The sequence below is a fragment of the Magallana gigas genome, chromosome 8 (genome assembly GCF_963853765.1).
Source record: "Magallana gigas chromosome 8, xbMagGiga1.1, whole genome shotgun sequence".
Lineage (NCBI taxonomy): Eukaryota > Metazoa > Mollusca > Bivalvia > Ostreida > Ostreidae > Magallana > Magallana gigas.
This window is the reverse complement of record NC_088860.1, coordinates 15,053,640-15,081,634: the sequence shown is the minus strand read 5'-3', so window position 1 is coordinate 15,081,634 and position 27,995 is coordinate 15,053,640. Positions and strand designations below refer to the sequence as shown.

The window sequence follows — 27,995 nt, the reverse complement described above, 5'->3', positions numbered from 1 at the left end:
TAATTATACCTTCAAGAACATGATTTGAACATGATGACATTTGCACTATCTGATAATTCTTCCACACAAGTCACAGCATGGCTTTTGAGAAAAAAAAATTATAACCATCTAACACCTCTCCAGCATTCTCTTAACGTTGCTTCAAATCCACTTGCTACAAAAAATAAACACCACATGAGAGTTAATAATATTAGCTCGTCCGAAAAATATTGACCACTCAATATTTTTTATTGTTATATTCAGTAGTATATTATCACTATATAACTCTATATAGACGAATAGTCAATAAATGTAATATTAGCTCGCCCGAAAAATATTGACCGGTCAATATTTTTTTGATATTGACCGGCTAGGAATAATATCTAGAGAACATTCCCTCTATTTCAAATAATCGCCTCTGATTTGAGGATTCGTAAACTATGACGTAAATAACTTTTCGAACGCGCAATGTGACGGTTTGCGATCATAACGGATGTAAGGATTTGCGAAGTAGTGTGAAGTAAAATCAGGTAGAACATCTGTATGTTAATTCTTACGGTGGGTGGAATATCACCAGTGATCGTTTGATGCTGAGGATATTTTGGAAATGAACTTTGCACAAAATTGAATTCGCGAATTCTTTGTTGAGGTGAGAAAATTACGGCGATCTGTTTTCAGTTACTTTATTAAATTTTGGTTTGTTTCTTCATAAAACAAAACAAATGTTGACTGTGTTTTTGGGCAACATTGATTATATAAGCCCCCTTGGGACGAAAATATTGCCCTCCGCTTCGCGTCGGGCAATATTTCGTCCCTCGGGGGCTAATATAATCAATGTTGCCCTCAACCCCAGTCAATATTTGTATAATATTGACCGGCTAGGAATAATATCTAGATAATATTCTCTCTATTTCAATTAATCGCTTCTGATTTGTTGATTCGTAAACGATGATGTAAATAACTCTTCACGACTCCAAAACAAGGTGACGTCATAATAGACAATCAGTAAAGGCAAGTAAACAACGGAAGCGCAATGCAACGGTTTGCGATCATAACGGATATAGGAATTTGCAAATTACTGCAAGTGAAATCAGGTGGAACATCTGTATGTTATTTCTTACGGGCGGTGGAATATCATCAGTGACAGTTTGATGCTGAGGATATTTTGGAAATGAACTTTGCACAAAATTGAATTCGCGAATTCTTTGTTGAGCTGAGAAACTTACAGTGATCTGTTTTCAATTACTTTCTTAAATTTTGGTTTGTTTCTTCATATAACAAAACAAATGTTGACTGTGTTTTCGGGCAACATTGATTATATTAGCCCCCTTGGTACGACAATATTGCCCTCCGCTTCGCGTCGGGCAATATTTAATCCCTCGGAGGCTAATATAATCAATGTTGCCCTCCACTCCAGTCAATATTTGTATAATATATCTGAGCATATATTATATGAATTATGTGAATTATCCATCTCTGACACATTGGCATGTGTTTTGTAATATAGTATGCCTAGCATTCATACCATGTGAATCTAACAGTCATTTAATCACAGATCTATTGGCCTTTTCTACATGTTCTGACTACATATGAGATACAATATTAATAACATATTACTTATTAGTATAAGAGTAAAAACCAAACAAATCAAAGATAACAAAGCTCACCGATACCAGGTATCATCTTTGTGAGACCACCTTTATCATATTATATGAAAATCATAGTAAATGATCTTTGATATTCATGTATACTAATTTGACACAATATCATGTATCATATGTTAATAATAGTTTGATAATCATATGTTCATTTTATAAGGTATTGTAAGATACAATGTTTTTCAACACAAAAATAAAAAATACAATATTGCATCCTATGATACTATACAATATATGTCATATGATACAATACTGTAAAATATAATGATACATATATATTATTATAATGGTAACTTGATCCAAAGGGGCGGATCATGTCGAGTTGCCAGGTGCGGATCACCAGATCATATGAAACACGAAGCGTCAAACTTTCATTACTAAATACATGTTTGTAATAAATTTAATAATAAATACCCTTTTCCATATCACAGCCTGTATCAGCCCTCGACCAATATCATCCTCCGGGCCTTCTGCCCCTGGGCTGATATTGGAGTCTCGGGCCGATACTTGCTGTGATATGGAAAAGAATATGTATTATTCTCTATTTAATGCTGGTATCATATAAAACAATGGTGTTTCATATCCTACAATACTTTATCATTGGAATCATGTTATATCATTGGAATCATGCTATATCATTTCACAATAATAACATCTATCGAAAAAGATTGTGTGAGGTAGAAGGTTTTTTTTAGCATTCTTGATAATGGAGATCAGGCTCTTCATCAGAAGATACCTCTGCAATTTATTTGTATTATAGTTAAATCATCTATGCAAGTTTGAAATAGTTCTATTATATCCTAAAAATGTGACCTGTTCCTAAAAACTAAACCGCATCCAGCATCTAAAACTTATGACTCAGATTCAGCATTCGAGCCTGCTAAGTGCATGTATCATAAAACACACCATCCATGTAAGTTTGGTGAAGTTAGGACAAGTAATAACTAAGATATAATCATCAGAGGGCACCTGCTCAAATAACTTTAACCTCATTCAGCATCCAAAACCTATGGCTCAAATGCATCAGTATTACAAGACGCACCATCCATGCCATCTTCCCTAGCCAAGGGTTTCTGATCTGCACCGCTTTTCACAAACCCTTGGCATATTGTGCTATCAAAAGTCAGGATTTTTTCGTCACTATTTAAATCAAAGATGCCGTACTATAACGTACCTGATGCAGTTATGGCAGCCTCTGTAGACATTGATATTGACAAGTTGGGTATAGTCCACTAATGCATTTTCCATAGGCGGTAATGTTAACGTTATGGTTCATAGCTCCGGCCCTAATTTTCGTTCAGCAACGAGGGACCTCTTGAATGAAAGCTCATCAAATTGTCTCTTTCCTGTTAAAATTTCGTGGTTTGAAGTCAGATTCGTTTTCCGGCAAAATGCGTCTGTATTGAAAAACTCTGAAAATGAAAGTAAAAGTAGGGAATTTCTCAGTTTTGGAAAGGGTGTACATCAAACAATTTCAATTCTTTTCTTCAAATGATAATTCAATTTTGACACTTGTTTTAAAAATTGCAAATCCTCTTTTCTGACATGTGTCAAGCATTATGATTTAAAATGTCCCAATAAATGTATATACACTCTGCAAGTATAGGGACTATTTTGCTTAAAGGCACTTCTTTGTTGTCCTACCGATTCTAAAAATAGTTAGAGGGATATACCCAATATAAAACAGTCATTGTGGTTATTTACAATTCTTAGCTTATATATTCACTCTAGACACTATAAAGAACCATGATTCCAAATTTGGAAAAATTCAATACATAACTATGGATTTTGCAGCATTGATACACATGCATGAAATTTGAAGAAACAGTCCAGTCATAATTTACCTAAACAACATATAGCTCATTGGCACTCGATGCTCTTCAAATTGCATAAATTGATGAAACTTTAATCTCAAGGATTAAGATACATGTAAAACATATATTAAACATTCAATATTTTACCAAATTTATTTTGTTCATATTCTTATGAAAAAGCTCAATTATGTCTGATTTTATAAAATTGTTGTCGTAAAAATCATGAGTTTTTCATTAGTTACAAAAAAAATTGTTTTCAAACACCACGAAAAAGGTAGAATAGAAAAGTATAGGAATTTCCCTATCCATCAAGGTATTACATGTAGGTATTGGTTTATAAATAATAAAGTTATATGACTCTATAATGTGAGGCCCTCAATTCAGTTTTTGCTCCATTTTGATGCTAGCTTGAGATTACCTCACCTATGACGTCATAAAGACGTCATAGTGATGAGTTGTTTTTACTCATATAAGTGTAATATTTGCTGAACTTTTATTTAAGCCTAATTTCGGAACAAATGCACCATGACTTAACTCATTAAATATATGTCATAGGGAAAAGAAACTTGCTAATAAGGATTTTTTCTTTTACTCTTGTACATTGTTACCATGGTAACAAATTTAACAAAAATTATCAAAAGACATATCCTGTGGAAGAGAGTCTACATTTAACTAAAGTTCAAAATCCAGAAGAACAAGAAATACCCACAAAGTCTGTGAAATATGTATAATCAATGTAAAGTTTCCCAGTATCTATAATATTCTAAATTATCTGCCTGTAAAATACTGGCATGATGCAGGGTATATAGTTTTAATAGGTTCCTTCTTTTAAACTTGGACGAGTGAAGTTACAAAAATAAATTTTACTTACATCAAGTGTGGCTCATTGTTGTGTTCTATTCTTGGAAGAAGACTTCCATTTCAATTTACATGTTATCTAAAATGAAATGTTTTGAATTAAATTCTACATTATCCAACACTTTTCCCAACATTTGCAATTCCATATCAAAAGCAGCCATATGTTGAGAGAGAGAGAGAGAGAGAGAGACAGAGAGACAGAGAGAGACAGAGAGAATTAGAGAGAGGGGGAAAGATACAGAAAGAGAGAACAGATAGGCAACAATAACTACATCTTCATGCACAACACATCTATACAGCCTAAAGACCAACACCCCCCCCCCCCCAATAACATTCAATATCAACCCCCACCCCAACATATTGATCTATTTTTAATAGTATGAATAAATAAATACTAGTAAATATCTACTTAAAATGATTACTGATAATTTTATTCAATTTTGATTATGATAAACAAAGATAGATTTTGTGGATTAAGTACTAACCAACATGGTAGGCTTCTACATGTTAAAGAGTGCATACCTACATCTTCGGTACATAGTCATGTCACATGCATGACAAATTAATTTACTCCAATTTAATGCAAATCTATCATCATAAATATAGAATTGGAACCTACCAGACACTAATACAATTCCCTTACAATGCAAACTAATCTTAGATAGCTGGACACTGCTAGAATGAAGTATTTTTCCTCACCGGAAACTTTCTGCTTTTCTACTTTCACTTTTGCTCGCTTGAAATGATCGCACTAAAAACCCGAAGTGATATTTAAAGGTCTCAAAATTTATAAAAATGTCTTCTAAACTCATATATAATTAGAAACACACCTACATTTTCATTTTTTTAATGTAAAAACTCAAAATAAATTACATTCAAGTTAAGATCACAAATTCTTTAATTTAAATTGGTTTTTTGAAAATCCCGGGGGGGGGGGGGGGGGGGTGTTGTGATGGATATTTTCTTGGAAAATATGCTATTAAAATGATTAAACTTGTTGAACTTGTTGGAAATTTAGTTTATTCACATAAATGAGAAAATGTACAAAAGAAAAATGCACGTTTATCATAATAATTGCAAATAAACAAGAAATATGCCTTACCAGCATGGAGCTCAATATGGGTATAGTCCACTAATGCATTTTCCATAGGCGGTAATGTTAACGTTATGGTTCATAGCTCCGGCCCTAATTTTCGTTCAGCAACGAGGGACCTCTTGAATGAAAGCTCATCAAATTGTCTCTTTCCTGTTAAAATTTCGTGGTTTGAAGTCAGATTCGTTTTCCGGCAAAATGCGTCTGTATTGAAAAACTCTGAAAATGAAAGTAAAAGTAGGGAATTTCTCAGTTTTGGAAAGGGTGTACATCAAACAATTTCAATTCTTTTCTTCAAATGATAATTCAATTTTGACACTTGTTTTAAAAATTGCAAATCCTCTTTTCTGACATGTGTCAAGCATTATGATTTAAAATGTCCCAATAAATGTATATACACTCTGCAAGTATAGGGACTATTTTGCTTAAAGGCACTTCTTTGTTGTCCTACCGATTCTAAAAATAGTTAGAGGGATATACCCAATATAAAACAGTCATTGTGGTTATTTACAATTCTTAGCTTATATATTCACTCTAGACACTATAAAGAACCATGATTCCAAATTTGGAAAAATTCAATACATAACTATGGATTTTGCAGCATTGATACACATGCATGAAATTTGAAGAAACAGTCCAGTCATAATTTACCTAAACAACATATAGCTCATTGGCACTCGATGCTCTTCAAATTGCATAAATTGATGAAACTTTAATCTCAAGGATTAAGATACATGTAAAACATATATTAAACATTCAATATTTTACCAAATTTATTTTGTTCATATTCTTATGAAAAAGCTCAATTATGTCTGATTTTATAAAATTGTTGTCGTAAAAATCATGAGTTTTTCATTAGTTACAAAAAAAATTGTTTTCAAACACCACGAAAAAGGTAGAAAAGAAAAGTATAGGAATTTCCCTATCCATCAAGGTATTACATGTAGGTATTGGTTTATAAATAATAAAGTTATATGACTCTATAATGTGAGGCCCTCAATTCAGTTTTTGCTCCATTTTGATGCTAGCTTGAGATTACCTCACCTATGACGTCATAAAGACGTCATAGTGATGAGTTGTTTTTACTCATATAAGTGTAATATTTGCTGAACTTTTATTTAAGCCTAATTTCGGAACAAATGCACCATGACTTAACTCATTAAATATATGTCATAGGGAAAAGAAACTTGCTAATAAGGATTTTTTCTTTTACTCTTGTACATTGTTACCATGGTAACAAATTTAACAAAAATTATCAAAAGACATATCCTGTGGAAGAGAGTCTACATTTAACTAAAGTTCAAAATCCAGAAGAACAAGAAATACCCACAAAGTCTGTGAAATATGTATAATCAATGTAAAGTTTCCCAGTATCTATAATATTCTAAATTATCTGCCTGTAAAATACTGGCATGATGCAGGGTATATAGTTTTAATAGGTTCCTTCTTTTAAACTTGGACGAGTGAAGTTACAAAAATAAATTTTACTTACATCAAGTGTGGCTCATTGTTGTGTTCTATTCTTGGAAGAAGACTTCCATTTCAATTTACATGTTATCTAAAATGAAATGTTTTGAATTAAATTCTACATTATCCAACACTTTTCCCAACATTTGCAATTCCATATCAAAAGCAGCCATATGTTGAGAGAGAGAGAGAGAGAGAGAGACAGAGAGACAGAGAGAGACAGAGAGAATTAGAGAGAGGGGGAAAGATACAGAAAGAGAGAACAGATAGGCAACAATAACTACATCTTCATGCACAACACATCTATACAGCCTAAAGACCAACACCCCCCCCCCCCAATAACATTCAATATCAACCCCCACCCCAACATATTGATCTATTTTTAATAGTATGAATAAATAAATACTAGTAAATATCTACTTAAAATGATTACTGATAATTTTATTCAATTTTGATTATGATAAACAAAGATAGATTTTGTGGATTAAGTACTAACCAACATGGTAGGCTTCTACATGTTAAAGAGTGCATACCTACATCTTCGGTACATAGTCATGTCACATGCATGACAAATTAATTTACTCCAATTTAATGCAAATCTATCATCATAAATATAGAATTGGAACCTACCAGACACTAATACAATTCCCTTACAATGCAAACTAATCTTAGATAGCTGGACACTGCTAGAATGAAGTATTTTTCCTCACCGGAAACTTTCTGCTTTTCTACTTTCACTTTTGCTCGCTTGAAATGATCGCACTAAAAACCCGAAGTGATATTTAAAGGTCTCAAAATTTATAAAAATGTCTTCTAAACTCATATATAATTAGAAACACACCTACATTTTCATTTTTTTAATGTAAAAACTCAAAATAAATTACATTCAAGTTAAGATCACAAATTCTTTAATTTAAATTGGTTTTTTGAAAATCCCGGGGGGGGGGGGGGGGGGGGGGTGGGTGTTGTGATGGATATTTTCTTGGAAAATATGCTATTAAAATGATTAAACTTGTTGAACTTGTTGGAAATTTAGTTTATTCACATAAATGAGAAAATGTACAAAAGAAAAATGCACGTTTATCATAATAATTGCAAATAAACAAGAAATATGCCTTACCAGCATGGAGCTCAATATGGGTATAGTCCACTAATGCATTTTCCATAGGCGGTAATGTTAACGTTATGGTTCATAGCTCCGGCCCTAATTTTCGTTCAGCAACGAGGGACCTCTTGAATGAAAGCTCATCAAATTGTCTCTTTCCTGTTAAAATTTCGTGGTTTGAAGTCAGATTCGTTTTCCGGCAAAATGCGTCTGTATTGAAAAACTCTGAAAATGAAAGTAAAAGTAGGGAATTTCTCAGTTTTGGAAAGGGTGTACATCAAACAATTTCAATTCTTTTCTTCAAATGATAATTCAATTTTGACACTTGTTTTAAAAATTGCAAATCCTCTTTTCTGACATGTGTCAAGCATTATGATTTAAAATGTCCCAATAAATGTATATACACTCTGCAAGTATAGGGACTATTTTGCTTAAAGGCACTTCTTTGTTGTCCTACCGATTCTAAAAATAGTTAGAGGGATATACCCAGTTACCCAGTGTATTCAATAAAAAGGAATAATGTGAAATGTTACATATGGATTGAATTCATTCGAAAGGTGATCAAAAGACTGTGAGTGGTAAATCCTCAATCTACGAGTGCACACCTCTGTTGTTAAACAATATAGTGTACTTTTTTTTGCACCATTGAATAATCGATACATGTATTATAATGAAGACTCAAACAGAAAGACGAGAAAAATAAGGGTTTTGAGCTATTCATAGTAGAGACACTCGTGAATAAACATAAGGAAAACATTGTTGATTAAATCAGATATGCTTTGTAGTTTTTGATTGGTCGAACGGTTTCAGTAAACCCCAATCAAAATCCTGGAAAAAAAACCGAACTTTTGTTAGCACGATATGCCAATGGTTGTGAGAAGTGGTGCGGATCAGAAAACCTTGGATAGCAAAGATGCATCCATGCAAGTTTGGTGAAGTTAGGACCAGTAGTAACTTAGAAATGGCTATCAAAGGGCACCTGCACCAAAAAATTGAACCTGATCCAAAAACCTTAACCTCCTCCAGCATCTGAAATTCATGGCCAAGATTCAGCATCCAAGTCTTTCATGTCCATAATTAGGTCCAGATGCATCATCCTTGCAAGTTTGGTGAAGATAGGACAAGTAATAACTTAGATACAGGGCCTGCATAAAAACCTTAACAAGATCCAGACGCCAACGCCAATACCGTGGGTATAGCATAAGCCCCCCCCCCCCCACCCCCACTTTGTCTCGGTGAGCTGATTATGAAATCCTATTACCCCTCTTAAGCAGACACCTTAATTTGTGTCCACCAAATACTGTATAATATATATAAATATATATTCATATTAAAATATTTGAGACAGAATATTAAAGAGAGACATTCATTTTTAACTTACATTAACGTCTCCATCTAAAACATACTCTCCAGCTTTCTCTGCTTCTTGCTCCAGATCCACTTGCTACAAAAAACATCCCATTAAGTTAATAAATAGGTTGGAGATACCAAACTTGGGTACAGTACTAATCAAACCCAAGTTTACAGAATGTAACCCAGACTAAACCCAGATTTACTTTCGGAGTTTACTCCGGATTAATTAGAGTGGACCCAAAGTAAACTAGAGAGTAACTTCTGTCGAAAGAACCCTAAGGCAGACGCTACATGAGTATTTGGAATATACAAGGGGTGGGCATTACAGGCAGTAAAATAATTAGATAAAAGACCCGACTGCTTCACATTTCAATGTTTAAAGAGAACTATGAAAGCAAACCGCGAGTGAACCCAAAGTAAACCCCAACTGTACACAAATTTCCAAAATAAACCTGAAGTAAACCCCAAATTAATATCGAAAGTAAACCTTGGGTTTACTCTGGTGTAAGGTTGGGTCTGATCAATAGTGTAATTATAATGTTTACCGGGTAATTTTCACCATTCTACACTTGCATTTTCTGACTACATATGAGATACAGGATTAATTACATATATTTATTATGGGTGTAAAATTATTAAATCCTATTACCCCTCTTAAGCAGACACCTTCACTTGTGTCCACCAAATACTGTTTATATATATATAGTTGATACTAAAATATCTTTAACTTACCTCAACATCTCCATCTAACTCCTCTCCAGCATTCTCTTAACATTGCTCTAAATCCATTTGCTACAAAAAAACACCCCAGTAGAGTTAATCATTATGTGAATTACCAAGCTTGGGTACAGTACCAATCAAACCAAATCTAATAGAAAGTAAACACAGACTTAACCCTAGGTTTACTTTCGGGGTTTACTCCGGTTTACTAGAGGGGACCCAGAGTAAACCCAAAGTAAACTAGAGTTTCCCCTGCCAGAGGTTGACCCCCGAGACAGATGCTACATGTGTATTTGGAATTTACAAAGGATGGGCATTATAGGCAGTAACATAATTATATAAAAGACTGGTCTGCTTCACATTTCAATGTTTAAATAGAACCATAAAAGCAAACGTTAGTAAACCTAAAGTAAACCCCGAGTAGACCAAAAGTAAACCCCATCTGGACAAACATTTACTAAAAGTAAACCTCGAAAGTAAACCTGGGGTTTTGTTAGAGTTTGCTCTGGTGTTAGGCTGGGTCTTGTCGGTACTGTAGTTATAATGTATACTGGGTAATTTTCACCATTCTGAAGTTGTATTTTCTGACTACACATGAGATACAGGATTATTACTATTTAGGAGTAAAATGGTTAATTCCTTTTACCCCTCTTAAGCAGACACAGACACAGTTGAAATTGACACCCCCGAAAACCACTGTCAACCTCCGCTTCACGTCGGTTGACAATGGTTTTCTCGGGGTGTCAATTTCAACTGTTACCCTCCCAAACAGGCACTATTAATATAATGTCCACTAGATACTTTATTTATATATATTTGATATTAAAATATTTGTAACAGAATACGAGAGACATTCATTCTTAACTTACCTCAACATCTCAATCTAACACCTCTGCAGCATTCTCTTCTCGTTGTGCCATCTTAGAAATTACTGTTGAGTAAATCAAAATAAAGATAATATTCTCTGCACTATAATCATTGATTTTTCTAATTCTCATATTGGGTGCGTCTTTTAACCCCAAGGAACCCCAAGGAACCCCAAGGAAACCCCAAGGAACCCCAAGGAACCTCAAGGATACCCCAAGGAACCCCAATGACAAAAATTAATAAATTTTAATACCCAAGGGGTCTTATTGGACTTCAAGGGTCACCTCTTAGTACCCCAAGGGTACCCCAAGGAACCCCAAGGAAACCCGTAAGAACCCCATGGAACCCAAATGATAAAGTTATTAACCAGTGATACCCCAGGGGTCTCATTCGAATCAAAGGCTCACCCCAAGGTACCCCAGTGATAGAAATTAATAACTATTTATACCCAAGGGGTCTCATTTGAATCCAAGGGTCACCTCGTAGTACCCCAAGGATACCCGAAGGAACCCCAAGTATACTCATTAGAACCCCAAGTAACCCCAATAATAGAAATTAGTAACTAGTGATACCCCAGGAGTCTCATTATACCCCTATACCCCCACAAATGAAGTTTAAGGGGGTATTTTGGTTTCACCCTGTCCGTCCGTCTGTTTGTCTCTCTGTAGATGCAACTTTGTCCCCCCTATAGAATTTTTTACTACTGCATGGAACAGTCTGAAAATTTTTACATATGTTGATCACCATCTGAAGATGTGCACCTGTAATTTTTTTAGGATCAGACAAGATTTAATGATTTTATGACAGTTTTCATTTTCCTCATTCTATATATAGTGTTCACTGATGTTGAAAAGTATGGGAGTTAATCCTTACAGATTTTATTAATTTATAGCATTAAAACACCCTAAAATATATTTATAAAAAATACATTCAAATGGAGGTTTTTTGTCTTTATGTGTTAACTAAATTTATCTTTTATAAGTATTCTATCAACTGACAATGCAGAATTTTTGTTTGTCAATGATAAATTCTTAGGAGCTGGCTGAATTCATTTGTCCCAAGGGGGCCATTATCTGAGCCATGGTTTAGATGGAGCATGTGTGTATGGAAAAGCAGAAAGTGAGGAAAATTTGAAACAACTAACTGCATCTGTTAAGACTCTTATTAGAAAGATATTCAAAGTTTTATCAACAGAAGAGCATTGCTTGGCTACCGGTATTTCCATTTACTGCAAAGGGTGGGATTATTGTCATTTTGTTGGTTTTTCATTAAAACAATTAAATAAAAAAAAATATCATCAGATACATTAATTTGTAAATATATTACTGTTATACATATGTATTTAAAGTGATAAGTACCCCAAAGAACCCAAATGAATCCCAAGTATACCAATGAGAACCCCAAGGATACCCTTGAGAACCCCATAGATACCTCAAATAAAGTCAATGATGGAAAGTAAATTTGATGACCAAGGCTGGTCTCATTAAAAATCAAAGGGTCACTCCTGATACCCCAAGGATACCCCAATTATAAAAATTGATAACTATTGATACCCCAGGATACTCATTGGAGTCCAAAGGTCAACTATTGGTACCCCAAGGATACCTGTAGGAACCCCAATTGCAAGGTACCCAATTGATAGAATTTAATAACCACCCCAATGGTTGTACTGTAAAACATATTACTAATTAATACCCAATTATACCCAATTACTCAATGGAATATCATAAAAACATCTGGGCAACCCAAGGAACACTTGTGATACCCCAACACATACTGGTATGATAAAAATAATGTTTCTCCAATATCTGTTCACTTTGGATGAATTTAACAATTAGTGTTGTCAAATCGGTTGAAAATCATAATCGAGTACCGTTAATTGGCAGAATTTGTTGTCTCTTACCAACTGATGATCAGCCAATATTAAATCAGTAACAAGTTATATCAAATTCATGAAAATAAGGCACTAAATTTTATGTCACCACAAGGAAGTCTGCAATTATTGGAGTACTTTTGAGAAGTGATCATGGAAGTGTGGAGTGGGGCTATTTCCCCTTCGTGGGTACAACACAATGGATTGACCCATTATGCGTGCAGAATGTTCACCTGAGAGGCACCAAAATACCTGTTAATTGCAGGTAGACACCTGTTGTATATTGGTGGTAGCTCTTGGACAGGGATTAAAGGGCCAACATAACCCTTTACATGTATACACAATGGCTTCACCATCACTGTTGCAATATATTTACCTACACCTACATCTCCTTGTTTATTGGTAGACAACCCTTGCGAATTTTGGGTGTCTTCCTACTTTGCTATAATTCTGAAATTTTTATGGGTGACTGATTTTAGCTAAGTGGGAATGGTGCTCAGGTAAGGGTTTCAAAGAACAAAGGAAATTAATTACAGGTAAATTATAGTCTGTTCAATTATTGACCATAAGCAAATTTTTAATAAAAAAAAATAACAGGCAGTTTTTTTTAGATTATGTTTAAAATAAAGTTAAAAAAATTAATTAGATACTTGTAATAGAAGTAAATTTTGATAATTAAAAAGGGTTTGTTCTATCATGATTGATCGTACAAGCTAATTTTTATTTCATGTAAAATTACTCAATATTCATTCTTTTGAGGAGAAGGAAAACTATGACATTACTACCCCTTCTATGTCCTTTATCAAGAACCTTGAAAAAATAAACATTATATGGTTCAAGTTTTGGGCTGTTGATTTTAATAATGAAAAAAACTATAAATGTTAATTTTATAAGAAATGCAGAGGAACTATCATGTACATCATACAATTTGGCTATAGTGGTTATGATATAAAAGAATTAAATGCTCAACAACATGTACATTTAGGACTACATTTTCAGACTGATGGAACTATTTCAATATTTTACCCATGAAATTCAGAAAAATTCTTAATATGGGCCTAAAATGGCCCCCTAAAATGAACATCATCATTTTTCTTTGTACAAAATAATATAAATGTGATGTTTTTACATAATGTTCATTTTGATTCAACTGCCCAGAATTTAGAAATATGACATCGTAAAGACAACCTTTTCCTGCCATTTTTGCATTTTTAGCATAAACATGATAAAACAGCTTGTTTTCAAGCAGTTTTTCTTTCAGAAAAAATAGAAAGCATGCTTGAACAAACAAAATATTTTAATCAGAGATGTATCTAGCCAAGGCTAATAAGTGACAAAAAAAATTTCCCTGTTCAAGCATGCCCTCTATATTTCCCATTCATAAAAAGATAAGAAAAATGTAAATTTTTGACTGATTTTGATTGAAATAGCGTCACTTCTGACGTCATTTTCTGCCAGTGAGTGCAAAAAAATCAAATAAATAGGTGAAAAATAAATTTTACATCAACTCTTCTAAAATATAACATAACATATTATTGTACCTGAAACACTTTAAAAAATTGCGAATAATGGAGGCCAAATTTAACTCATATCATATATATAGTTCTTTCGTACTTCAAATCACCATCTACCAGTTGAAGTGGGAAGATGGGAAGGTATCCCATTAAATGAAAGATTTTGTCCTCTCTGTTACAAAAAACGTATAGCCGATGAATTTCATTATATTTTAGAATGTAATGCAATATCACAAGTCCGAAACAAATTTATAGACAAAAATTTTTCGGCTAGACCAAATGTGTTTTAAAGTATTACATATTAGGGTATCCTTGGGGTTGTATGGTGTATCAAGAGTTATAAATCTGTATGATTAGGGTATCTTTTGGAGTTCCTAGGGATTTCTGTGGGGTTCTCTAGGGTTTATAGAGGTTTTTAGAGACGTGTCTGGGATACCAATGAGTCCCCAATGGTATCAAGAATTTTTAATTTGAATTATTAGGCTATATCCTTGGGGTTCCATTGGGTTCTATGGGGTATCAAGTTTTATGAATCTGTATTATAAGGGTATCCTTTCAGTTCCTTGGGGTATCCATGGGGTTCCGTGGGATACCTAATGGTGTCTGGGATATCAAAAAGCCCCGAGGGTGTATCCAGAGATATAAAATTGTGTTATTAGGGTATCCTTGGGGTTCATTTGGGTATCAAAAGTTATATTACTGGGTATCCTTGGAGTTCCTTGAGGTATCCATAGGGTGTGTCAGGGATAACAATGGGGTATCTGTATTATTACTATTAGAGTACTATTAGGGTATCCTTAAAGGTTTCTTGGGGTACCCATGGGGTTCCTTGGGATACCTTGTGATTTGTCTAGGATATCAAAGTGACCCAAAAAGTATCAAGAGATATAGTGTATCCTTGGAGTTCCATAGGATATCAAGAGTTATAAAATTTATATAACCAATACATGTATAAGAGTATCCCTAGAGTTCCTTGGGGTATCCGTGGGTTTTGTCTGAGATACCAATGAGTCCCTACGGGTATCAAGAATTTAAATTTGTATTATTAAGTTATCCTTTAAGTTCCTTGAGGTATCCTTGGGGTTCTGTGGTGTATCAAGAGTTATGAATCTGTATTTTTAGGGTATTCTTGGAGTTCTTTGGGATATCCCTGGGGTTCCCTGGGATTCTTAGAGGTGTATCTGGAATACCAATGAGTCCCCAGGGTTATCAAGAGTTTTAAATTTGTATTACAACGTATTACGGTATCCTTGGGGTTCTATGGAGTATCAAGATTTATAATTCTGTATTATTAGGGTATTCTTGGAGTTCCTTGGGATATCCCTGGGGTTCCCTGGGATTCTTAGAAGTGTATCTGGAATACCAATGAGTCCCCAGGGTTATCAAGAGTTTTACATTTGTATTACAATGTATTAGGGTATCCTTGGGGTTCTATGGAGTATTAAGAGTTATGGTTCTGTATTATAAGGGTATTCTTGGAGTTCCTTGGGATATCCATGGGGTTCCCTGGGATTCCTAGAGGTGTATCTGGAATACCAATGAGTTCTCAGGGTTAATAAGAGTTTTAAATTTGTATTATTAGGGTATCCTTGGGGTTCTATGGAGTATCAAGAGTTATGATTCTGTATTATTAGGGTATTCTTCGAGTTCCTTGGGATATCCCTGGGGTTCACTGTGGTTCTTAGAGGTGTGTCTGGAATACCAGTGAGTCCCCAGGGGTACCAAGAGTTTAAAATTTGTATTATTAGGGTATCCTTGAGGTTCCTTGGGGTTCTATGGTGTATCAGGAGTTATAAATCTGTATTATTAGGTTATCTTTGGGGTTCCTTGGGGTATAATTGGGGTACCAAGGGTAAGGGGTGACCCTTGCACTCTAATGAGACCCCCTTGGGTATCAATAGTTATTTATTTCTGTCATTGGGGTTTCCTTGGGGTTCCTTGGGGTTTCCTTGGGGTTCCTTGGGGTTCCTTGGGGTTTCCTTGGGGTTCCTTGGGGTTCCTTGGGGTTAAAAGACGTGCCGCTCATATTTGACATTATTCTGTTTTTTTTAAACCAAACTGATGTCCATTTGAAAAAAATCAACCTGTTAGTTATACTGTAAATTCCTTTTATTACGCGAGTACTCGTGGTTTCGGATCAAATCGCGAGAATATAAAATCGCGAACACGGAATTTCCATCCTTATTTCTTATAGTTTTCAACTCTTAGAAAATAATAGCAAGATTTTAAAATCCGCGAAGGGTGCTTCTCGCGATTTTACGTGAATATTAATTCCTCGCAGTTAATTAGGAATCTACAGTATACAGATGATAAAAGATAAAATTTTCACTCCTAAATAAATACCTCAACCCTCACCCATGCCAATCAAACAGAATATTTAACTTAGTTCGAACAAGTTGAGATATTGTTTAACTTAGCTACACATTTCTAGAAAATTTATCCATGCAGTATATTTAAAATTAATTGAATCTACAGACAGAAAGAAAGACATGGGGGCGGCAAACATATTAAAAATTTAAAACAATTAACATTAAAATACATCTTCAAAAAATTTCAATGTTTTTCTTTTTCATTATTCATGTTATTAATCAATTACAAGTACCGGTAAAACATTTCAGTTTCTCCATGATGTTAGATAATATATTTTACCTTGCTCCTCCACCAAAGGTTCTCTTTATCTCCATAATTGTATTGAATCTATTCCCTTGGCTGTATATTCTTCACAGCATACAGACAGAGGTCCTCTTTGTCATTAAAGACATTCAGCTTCATGACCAAATTAGCATCTTTGTCTGTATCATTGGTGAAATGACTAATGCTGTTAGTAACACCCTCTGCATCAATGCTAAAACAAAAATTTGAACAATAGATAAAAAATGTAATCCTGAAAAAATTCTGAGGAAAATGAATTGCACTTTTATTTTATATTTTCCAGCAACTGTGTTTGCATGTTTGAGGACTTTCTATGATGGTTGGGGGCTAACAATGTTTTCTATCTTCTACATGCATACATGCTAACCTCCTGTGATGAAAAAGAGGTAGATTAAGAACCCAAAAGAGATGGCATTGCACATGGCCTTTTTGTGTATAGTATATTTTAAAGCATATAGTTTTATTTGTTATACTTTCATGTTAAATACTGAAATCTGATTGGTTAAGACGCAGTTAATAATATTTGCTATTACCCTCAGCGTTAGTAACGCACTTAGCAACGGGTAACATTAAAAACTGTTACATGCGCGAAAATTATGCGCGTACGGTTCGCTGTAGAATTCACGTTATTCCTATATAAAAGCAGTAAAATTTTCTTAAAAATTAAGACATTCAGTATAACAAAATAAATAGTGCCTGTTTGGGAGGATAACAGTTGAAATTGACACCCCTCGAAAACCATTGTCAACCTCCGCTTCGCGTCGGTTGACAATGGTTTTCTCGGGGTGTCAATTTCAACTGTTACCCTCCCAAACAGGCACTATTTATATAATACTATTTATGTAAATAGAGATTCTTATTAGTAATTAAGGATATCAACTGAAATATAAAAGACTTGACAAATTTAGCAATATGAACAAAAGCCCCCCCCCCCCCCAAAAAAAAATAGTAATCATTTACCATCAAACTGATAAAGCAATTTTATTTTTTGGAGGAAAAAAATCTTTGTGTGCCGAGACTTTAACAATTGCCATTGTTTAGTAAAAATAGGTTAAGTTATCAAAATTTTACAAAAAAGAGAAGTAAGAACTTCATTCTCTCCCAAGTTATTATTGAAATTGATAAAAGGGTATATATCCAAGATATCTTTATTGACAAATTATCATTTTTCACTCAATAAAGTTCACAGGAACAAAAACAAAAATCTTACGGAGATTTATAATGGGAAATGTTTAAATCTTTTTACCATTTGGAGCTCATTTGGAATACCTCACACAATTTTTCAATGTTTCTCCTTGGTAAAGATAATATTGACATGTCTAATGAAATCACTATAAGTGGTTTCTTTCATCTTTTAATGTAAAACACACATGCTTGAAAACTAATCATTCAAATGACTTAAAAAAGCGTACTATGTATGAACCAGACTCAATTTATGCTCTAATTTCAAACATGAGAAAGTTTCTGGACCACAATGCCTTCCAACGTATGTATTTTGAAGAAAAGCGGTAGATTTCCTAATGAAAGCAGTAAGTGGGTAACAGACTCAGAGGTAAAAAGCTGTAAACTTCAGCGAAAAGCGATAGAGTTAACATGTATGCCTTCTATCAATTAAGTTACGAACAAGAAAATGATAAAGATCCGTAGGAAGAGGGAATTTTTACAAAAAAAAAATCACTTTTGGCACATATTGTTTTTTTTAGGTTTACGAACCACAAAATTGTGAAGTTCTGTTTGAGGACAACATTTTTTTTTACATCATCTTTATTCTAATAATATTAAATGAATGGCAACTTCATGATTGTGATGTGATGATCAAGTGTAGCATGAGATGTAGCATACCGGTATGTGAAAAGTATGTAATCTGTGAAACATATCACTGAAAAAGTACAATAGAATATTAGACATACAGCTTTGAATGTTCATTTGTCATTTTATAGGGGTCGATACATTTTTCATTATAAGAATGTTTAGTTATAGTTGTATCATATAAACATTTTACCTTGGTACAAATAGTTTTCCAATTTGTTTGTTAAGGGTAATCTTCGTTAATACCAATGAAACAAAATTTCATATAAAATGGTTAAAATAAGGAATTCTATAAATAAATGAATAGTCAGAGGTGTTAAGCATGGACATTATCAATAGATAATGTTGCTTTAGAATATGTTAACTTTCTATAAATAAATGATATTAGAATTTCATTTTATTCTAGCTGCGTTTTGGATGCTTGGTGACCGGTTTCTTTCCACTTGCAACGCATCGACATCACATGCATTAATTTAAATTACATATCAGTCTGACAAGATAGTTTCATCTTTTAAAGTTGTTGATCTCGGCATTTCCCAGCCCCGCGAAAAAACTTCAGACTAAACCAGGCCATAATAAACACAATTAAACCTCAGTTTAATGTGTACATTTTCTCATGCCATATTTGACAGGAAGTTGTTGCCTTACAATATTGATCCCGATATGAAATCACCAAAAATCTAAATCCCATCAAAAATTTGCTGTCGTGGGGAAAAGATCTCTTTTGTAATTTTATATTTTTTCCTAAAAACTCAGAAAACCAAACGCTGTTCGTCTTGTCAGACTAAATACCAGTTCATGTAAATATCTTGGGTTGAAGATAGTCAACATTTCACTGGGAAACTAGTGTGTAATTAGTTATACAAGCCCACTCTGACAGTACTGCAGCATAAGCAATACACATACCCTACTGGTTTGTAATATCAGAGACATATATAACATGTACAGTATATGTCCCTGGTAATATTTTATGAAATAAATTAAGCTTCATATATTTTTTTTAAATAAGAGATAAAGAACAGAGCAAATTCAAATTATATATTCTACTCTAATATTAAAAACAGACTTAATTTTACTCTTATTAAATGTAAAATATTTTCTTTCGGATTGTTTAGTTTAATGATAATATTTGACATGTTATACTATAGTCTGTCCCAAGATATTTTTGCCGCATATTTTCTTAAATTATTCACTATTTATAAATACCTCTTGGTTCAGACGATGTTCATTCAATAGTATGAAAAAATCCCAAGATTTCCCCTTTGAAACGCCCCCTCTAGCTTGTCGGGTATCAGTACACGGCTAAAAATAAAAAGACTACGAGGTTTTTCCATTGCCAAGGAGATGAAGACGCCCGGATGATAACGTTGAAAAATTGCGCGAGGGGTCCCGAGTATTTCCGAATGGAGAAAAGATGTCAACATTCCCCATTATAAATCTCCGTAGGAAATCTGTTTTCGTTCCTGTGAATTTTTACGAGGGAAAAATGATAATGTGTGAATGAAGTTATCTTGGGAATTTTCCCTTCCATTGATTTTAATTGCACTTCAGTCACAGGTATGTGTATTTTTATTAAAAATCGTTCAAATATGCAGCAAAAATAACTTGGGACAGACTATAGGAGACAACAGGACAGAGGAAATTCAAACTATGCAGTTGATATTGAAATAAAATACAAAGTGGACAAAATAATATTCTTTAATTTATCTCGGGCAATATAGCCAAGTCCATTAAGTATCCGCTGGTAGAAATTTGTGAAAAAAATGGCCTGTAATGCACAATATCATTACTTACCGTCTTCTGTACCCCGAATCAAGCCAAAGAGGATAGCCCAACCCCGATAACGAACCCGATTGTAATAATTCAAAAAAATGTACACACATTACTTGACACCATTTTACAGATCTTATTTGTTAGAAGTGATAAAAGAAATGATACAAGTGATGCCTGATATTACTATTGACCGCATACCATGATACTATACATACTGGACTCGTTTATTCACTATACCACACAACCACAAAAAATCTTCAAAATTCCCACCACGTAATACATATAATATTATTATAATACATATATAGAACACATTTTCATGTTATGTTATTGAAATTAAAGATAAAATGCTATAAATTACAAGATATTTACCCAGACGAGGTTCAACATCCATTCAGTGAACCGAAAATTATTACCTCAAGAAACAGAAGAGTTCCTAAATAACCACCAACCCCTCCTTTTTGAACACAAACTTGATAATTATCCAAATTATCAATAGATTATTTTTAATATGATTTAGGTAATATTCTATAATTTAACGAGCAGCCTCTTGCGACATAACAGTAGTGAGACAACTCAACATCGCTATAACGTTAGGTACATGTACACATCAGGGCCGGGGCATGCTTGTTTACATTTCATAAATGTACCTACCTTTTTCTTTATCGTTTTCTAGGACTGCTTTCAGCTGAAAACGTATACATATTATGCATAAAATTATTACGAACACGAGGTTATTTAACTCTTTAACGTTACACTAGATTAGCTAATATTTACAATAGGCCCTACATATTTTTGTGGTGACGCCAAAATCAACCATGACGTCATATTATCTAACATGTAAAACCTACTGTTTTGAAATGCATGCATCTCATAGACTGAGTTTTCTCTTGACTTAAAACTGCAAATATTTTGTTTTAATTTAATTATTTATTAATCAGTTTTGATGTATTATTGTTTAACTTTGTTAAATTAAGTCCTTGAAATGTTTTCCTCAATTCAACATGTTTTTTGTCGTCATATTTCATGAATAGAGTGTGACAACAAATAAAATTTACTGTTTAAAAGTATAAATATCAAGAAAACAAGATAAAAACTTAGTAAGCTAGTCTAAATAAGCTTGATCCTACTTACGCATCTCTCGTAACTCAAAACAGCCATGTTTGTTCGGAAGCCCTCGCAACCCATTGTAAAAAACCGAAGTGCATTTTCGGACAAAAAATATATCTCAAATAAAGACTTGGCACGGTGGCAAATATATCGACTTTTTTATCATAACTTTTTTTTCGGAAAAAACCATGGGATTCGATAAAACATGATCTTAATTGACAAAAAAGGTTTAAAAACATGAAACATACTCTTAAAAAGTATGTTTTTTATCCAGTTAAACATTGTCCACCAAAAGGGTATGCTGCGTATTTGTAAAAACATACATTCAACATTTTAAATGATGTTTCATTCTGACCAATAATAAACAATTTACACAAAAAGTATTTCCATGAATTAATTGTGTATAGTTTTTGCATAAAAATGGTAAACAAAGTTAATTAAATAATAAAAGCAACGTTAATTATTGCTTTTGAAATCAGGCAGACCCGTTTTTGTCTGCCTTAATTTGAGGTCTGCCTAAAGGTTATTCTCAAATACTTGATGTCCACATAATCTGTATAACATATATGTATATATATATATATATATATATATATATATATATATCTTTCGTAATCTATCATATAAAATGTTAGTTTTATACAAAATTGGGACTTCGGGTGTTCTTCAGGCACGTTAAATCGGTTTTAAAAGTGTGTGTAAGGACTACCCAAAAAAATTAAAACAACATTTTTGGCAAAATTTGGCCAATGAAATGTAATCTAATAACGGGGTTTCTGTTTTGCTGATGTTTGTATTCCTAGTTTCATGTACTTGTATTTTCACTTACATGCACTAACAGCATACGTATGATGAACTGCTTATTGTCCAAGTCACCGGCAAACAGGTACAGAATTGTAAGGAATTTATTAAATTTGTTGTCCTCATGGCAAAAGCCCTTGATTGTAGAAATAATTAGCTGTAGCAGGTCGAGGGTGCTAAGATTACCTAGTTAGCCTACCCCATTACACTTTCTACATATATACTATAGTATCCGATTCATAGAACAAACCATTTGGAATGCTTTGAAACCTGTTTTCCTCTGATAATTATATTACGTCACAATTATGTCATAACTTTTCGATTAGCGACATTGGTTGTTTAATTAAGAGAGAGAATGGTGGACAGAAAAAAGAAATCCTTAGCAAGGTATGGCCGTATTGCAGCCTAACTAATGAGCCTTATCATTAAAGGTAAACAACTTACCCAACATTGGCAAAATACATGAGATCTGCGTCATCTAGTCCGGCCGGTATGAATTTTAAACAGGTTAGTTCTTGTAGCTGTTTCATTGATTCTTTGATGATAGAATTCATTTCATCGCCTGGAAATTTGGAGAAATGTATAATATTCATATATTTTTAGGCATCAGTAGAAAATGTGAACAGAAGCAGCATTATCATAAAACAATTCAATATGTACATGTATCGTAAGTGTAATTTAAATCATTTGATATTGGTCTTTCTAAAAAAAAAGTTTGAACTTATAATTAGCTTCTAGTAATGGCAATCCATGAATTTGTCTCAAAAAATGAGAGGTCAATAATCACATTATTACATGTTTGGAATTCTTTGGAAGCATATTTTATCTTGAAATATTTTATGCTATATACTCATATAAGTACATGTAACTTAATTTATCATGTAACATATCGTACATACTATGTATGCTATACAGTTATCCAATGGTTGTAGGTGGGATAGCTCTTATCTAATCCGAGACAAGAACTATTGTGAACAAACTTTAACTATAAAAATAACTATTTAACCTTCTACACTTCATAACGGAAATATTTTAACAAAAGTATAATAAATATAACTATTTATTCTATTGTATCATATTGGAAGGGGGTGGGATTTAAGCACTGATCTTACCTAAGTTAGGAGCGATTTCGTACGGAATAGTATTGTGCCAAAGTGTAATTCCAATCTCATAATTTCGTTTGGTCTATAAAAATATAAATGAATTATGTTACAATATCTCATACTTCGACTGAGAAAATCACAGGTAATTTTTTTAACTTTGTAAGTTACATAACCATCGATAGCAACTATAACAAATCCTTCAAACAGCGTGAAATAAAAATTCAAAAATATTTTGATTTGTTCGTAATATTCACCGATTCTGTATAATTTAATTTATTTTAATCTATTATTTTTGTTTGCAATAATGTTAAAAAAAAACTTACGGGAGGGGGCGGCTTATGATGGTCAAAGTTGTCGGCCTTTGCTGCTGCGTGATTCCATGGCTCGTAACCTTTCGGCTGACGAAGAGTAATAAAATAGATAAAATTATATTTAAATCATAACTATGATTTATCTGGCTGATTGTATAAGGTGGTATGGGATACTTTGAGATATGTGATTTGGGTTATTACACATGTGCAAGTTATGTCATTCTTATGATGCTATTGACTACATTTTTTATCCAATGTAAGGAAATGGGTTTTCATTAAATTGGTCCCATCTTAATTTAGTGGAAATTAAATTCAAATTTGAAAAGTAAAACCGATATCAAATGTTAGCTCGTCTGATTTTTATGGTGCCGTGGCCAGGATTCAGCTCTAGATGACATGTAAGGTTGTGTACCCTGTGTCCTGTTCCGTTTTTGTCATACACCACAAAGCTGTCCACCAACACACCAACAGCAGAGTCTTGATTCCCATCCTACAGAAACAAGCACACCGATTGATAAATTATCAATATAATTCTTAGTTATTACAGATGAAAACTCAAGAAATTTAAGTTCCCTTACCCAGCTGTCTATATCCTGCCCGTGTCCCTGTCCGTCTTTCTCCATTAACTCCCACTCTTCCCAGGTAAACCCATCCGGAAGTTGGAAGTTGCCTGACCCCTGACTCACGGACTGCTGCTGGAAAGAAAGTCGAGTATGAGTATCGATATATACATGCATGCATGTTAGTCATCCTGTCACGTTTTGTAGTAGCTGCAGGTGTGTAGTTCCGGGTCTGAAAAAAATGCGGATGGACGACCTGGGAGCTAGTTTCTGTACGTGTTAAATAGTGGTAATTTACGGAGCACAAAAATTGCGATAGTTTTGAACTGAAAAGCCTTATTTCCACACAAATTTTGTGTGAAAAAATAATAGCATTAAATTCTGCAGGTAATTTACCTAACATTTTCGGAATCAAATATTTATACAGAGTGTGTTCGGAAATTAGACATATCAGCCAAAAAAAGATAGCGCCGTAAATTGCAACTTTTAAATACGTAAATGGAACTGCAGCTCCCCGGTCCCCGAATTGGAGAAAGCCGGAGTACCCGGAGAAAACCAACGTACCCAAACGGGCGACCACCATGCCCTAAATTTCATATACGAATATATATATGAAAGTGGTGGGGGCGCTAATTGGACACCCTTACATGAATTTTCATGTGTTCCATGATTCCGACAATCTCTATTACTTGTGATACTGAGAGCAAAATCACAGTTAAGGAAATACGAAAGAACTGAAATCAGGATCCTTGTCTCTGTTGTTTATTGTACCAGATTTCAATGGCAGCTAGGACAGGGGAATTTAATTGTACTCTATAGAAAACATCATAGCAACCAGATAGAGAGAGAGAGAGACAGAGAGAAAGCCACCTACCGACCCCGCGTCCTCAATAGTCCTTTTGTCCTCATATTCTCTGATCAAACCCAGCAGTCGGGAAAGGAGCCGGGATTTTTCTGAAATAGTCAATATTTATGTTTTATTTTGAATGTGTGTGTGTATGTAATTATATATATATATATACCTTACTACTTACATGTTTTAAGTTAAGTTCATCTACTTTTGTTTCATTAATATTGATCAGTTGGTATTCATTTTTGTGGATTTGAAGAAATTTACAGTTTTAAAGAATGTAAATTCGTGACTAATGACCCTTTGAATACAATGTGTTATTAAATAAATAGTGCCTGTTTGGGAGGGTAACAGTTGAAATTGACACCCCGAGGTAACCATTGTCAACCGACGCGAAGAGGCACTATTTATTTTATTATACTGAATGTCTTAATTTTAGAGAATATTTTTACTGCTTTTATATAGAAATGACGTGAATTCTATGGCGAACCGTACGCGCATAATTTACGCGCATGTAAAAATTCGTTGTGTTACCCGTTGCTAAATGTGTTGCTAACGCTGAGGGTAATAGAACGGATTATCAATTGCGTCTTAACCAATCAGATTTCAGTATTTGATATGAAAGTATAATAATAGATATTGCCTTTCGATGACCATCGACTTTCGTGGATTAAGTCAACAACGATCGAAATCCACGAAAATTAGTATTCAACAAACATTGATAAACCGCAGTAGTTATTATTCAACAACAGATATGTGCCAACGCGTATACAAAGTACTGATTTAATAAAATAATCACTAACTCTTTTTAAAGGGAAAATAGATGCAGATTAAAAATATTCAATAAATGAAAGTTCTTCAGATATTAGAACTTTATAAATGAATTTTTTATAGATGAAAACTATAGATTAGAAAAATACCAAATTCGATACTTAGGAAAACATTTCCAGGTTTTGGGATTTGGGAGCGGTATTTTTTTCAAAATAGAAAAAATTCAACTGTTTCAGTAACCTCCGTAAAAGAATTCTATAGTTATTTATTATTAAAATACCTTGCCGTCCAGATTCGTGTGATGAACAGACGCTGAAGAAATCTGATACAAGGCACGAAATACAGAACACGAGCACAGTCTTCATGGTCTCAGGGAAGAATGAAGTCTTGGGACACTCTCAGTCCGGTTATTACTGGATTTCAGAATAGCCATGAATGAAAACCGGTCTGGATCTTACTCACAACAAAGAGAGGGACACGCCGAGCGTTAACTGTTCTCTTTCTATACCATGTGTCATACTTTTGTGCTGTATTATGCTGTGTTTCAAATGTCCAATCTCTCTCTCTCTCTCCTCTCTCTCTCTCTCTCTCTCTCTCTCTCTCTCTCTCTCTCTCTCTCTGATATTTTATTGACTGTCAACGAATTTGAATTTCAAATGAATGTGCTATATCAAGTTGTTCTTTTTACACACCATCCTATGCAAGGCAATAGCGGATCCAGAAATTTTTCCCGGGGATAATTTTATTTGCCTGAGTGGTCCAAGGTCTTTTTTCGGTAACTTTGTTGAATTCTTTATAAGTTTGAATTTTCGCGGGGGGGGGGGGGGGGGGGGTCCAGATTTGCGCAAGTAAGGGGGGTGATTTCTTAAATATACAAGAACATGTATTTTTCCTTGCTTTTCAAATTACTTAGTTTCCAATACCTTAAAAGATAGAGTACATATAACTGGTCTATTATTTTTTAAAGGAAGAATTAAGGTGGAATAACACATCATCACAAAACCGCTAACCTCTGATCGAAACGACATTTCGTTTAATAAAAGGATTTTATCTATAATAAGATGTCATTTACTCCATAGCGTCGGGCTTGTGATCCATACATCCCGAGTTCGAATTGCGAAGGGGCTTTTTTGTTACTTTCTGAATTGAATTTTTTAGATATTCCTTTTTAATCCCCAAACTGGAAAGTTTTTGCTTTTTTTGACATATGTACAGTTTATTTATGATTAAATCTTTCATAATCAAATAATTTAATGTTAATTTGATTAACTTTTTCCAGGTGTGTTATTCCACCTTTAGAAGACTGCGTTTAACATATTAGGAAAACTACTGTTATAAGGTGCAATTTACTAGATATTAAAAGGATTTCAAATTCCATTTCAAGAGAAGAGACTATAAAGAAATAGGATATGTGTGAATTTGTGATCAACTTAACTACATTACGTTTAGTATGATATTGTTTTTTGGGGTTTTTTTTTTTTGCTTTCCTTTTCAGTGTGCTAATAACATTAAATTGATTCATAGAGCCAAAAACTGCATACGTACCTCAAGATTAATCTACCTTGAATATTCATTGATCATGACATAGTGTGTTTTCTGGGTAGCTACCTAGATTTTTTCTCTTTGATAAAATTTTTTCTTCAATATAATATACACTGCGTGAGTACTTGAATTATATAAATTAGTATTTAAAGACAAAACATTTAGAATTGGGCCCCTTGACTTTAATAACAGCCGCCATTTGATTCAAGATGGTTCCTCTGATCCATTGTATGGGATTCATATTCTTTTAAGAAACAAACTAATTTTTTTTTTTTTAAATGTTGATTAAAACATTTATTATATCTAATCTAAAGCTGTTTTGGCCACATGTCTAGGGCTAGCAATATGGACCAGGAGTCTTTGATTTTCCCAAGAAGAAAAAGTATGCATCAAGAACTGAAGAAAACATTCA

General features: G+C 33.7%; 1 protein-coding gene and 2 long non-coding RNA genes across 7 annotated transcripts in view; all 3 read right to left on the bottom strand.

Annotated features, from left to right (window-relative positions):
• The window catches only part of LOC105322750 (zinc metalloproteinase dpy-31), a 42,017-nt gene extending 15,542 nt beyond the window's left edge, over positions 1-26,475 (bottom strand). The window contains exons 1-7 of one of the 2 annotated variants that reach the window (XM_034472781.2): positions 26,322-26,475; positions 25,295-25,374; positions 24,439-24,555; positions 24,273-24,350; positions 23,873-23,947; positions 23,559-23,631; positions 22,891-23,008 (exon numbers count right to left, since the gene is read on the bottom strand). In XM_034472781.2, the coding sequence (XP_034328672.2) occupies positions 22,891-23,008; positions 23,559-23,631; positions 23,873-23,947; positions 24,273-24,350; positions 24,439-24,555; positions 25,295-25,374; positions 26,322-26,406 (626 nt within the window). In that variant the 5' untranslated portion in view covers positions 26,407-26,475. The remainder of the gene's footprint in view (positions 1-22,890; positions 23,009-23,558; positions 23,632-23,872; positions 23,948-24,272; positions 24,351-24,438; positions 24,556-25,294; positions 25,375-26,321) is intronic. The other variant, XM_034472782.2, reaches the window with a different exon arrangement.
• LOC117681843 (uncharacterized) lies at positions 105-21,338 on the bottom strand. Of its 4 annotated transcripts, XR_010708611.1 has the most exons (7): positions 20,908-21,049; positions 16,951-17,146; positions 10,917-10,978; positions 10,060-10,119; positions 9,356-9,418; positions 2,052-2,147; positions 122-154 (listed from the first exon to the last, which is right to left on the bottom strand). It is a non-coding gene; the product is annotated as an uncharacterized lncRNA (long non-coding RNA). The 4 variants fall into 4 exon arrangements; XR_010708610.1 differs by lacking the exons at positions 2,052-2,147; positions 20,908-21,049 and adding an exon at positions 21,190-21,338 and having other exon boundaries at positions 105-154; XR_010708608.1 differs by lacking the exon at positions 2,052-2,147 and having other exon boundaries at positions 105-154.
• On the bottom strand, positions 2,490-8,456 carry LOC117684575 (uncharacterized). Its single transcript, XR_010708612.1, has 5 exons — positions 7,990-8,456; positions 6,895-6,960; positions 5,412-5,621; positions 4,323-4,388; positions 2,490-3,049 (listed from the first exon to the last, which is right to left on the bottom strand). It is a non-coding gene; the product is annotated as an uncharacterized lncRNA (long non-coding RNA).
• Positions 26,476-27,995: the final 1,520 nt, after the last annotated feature.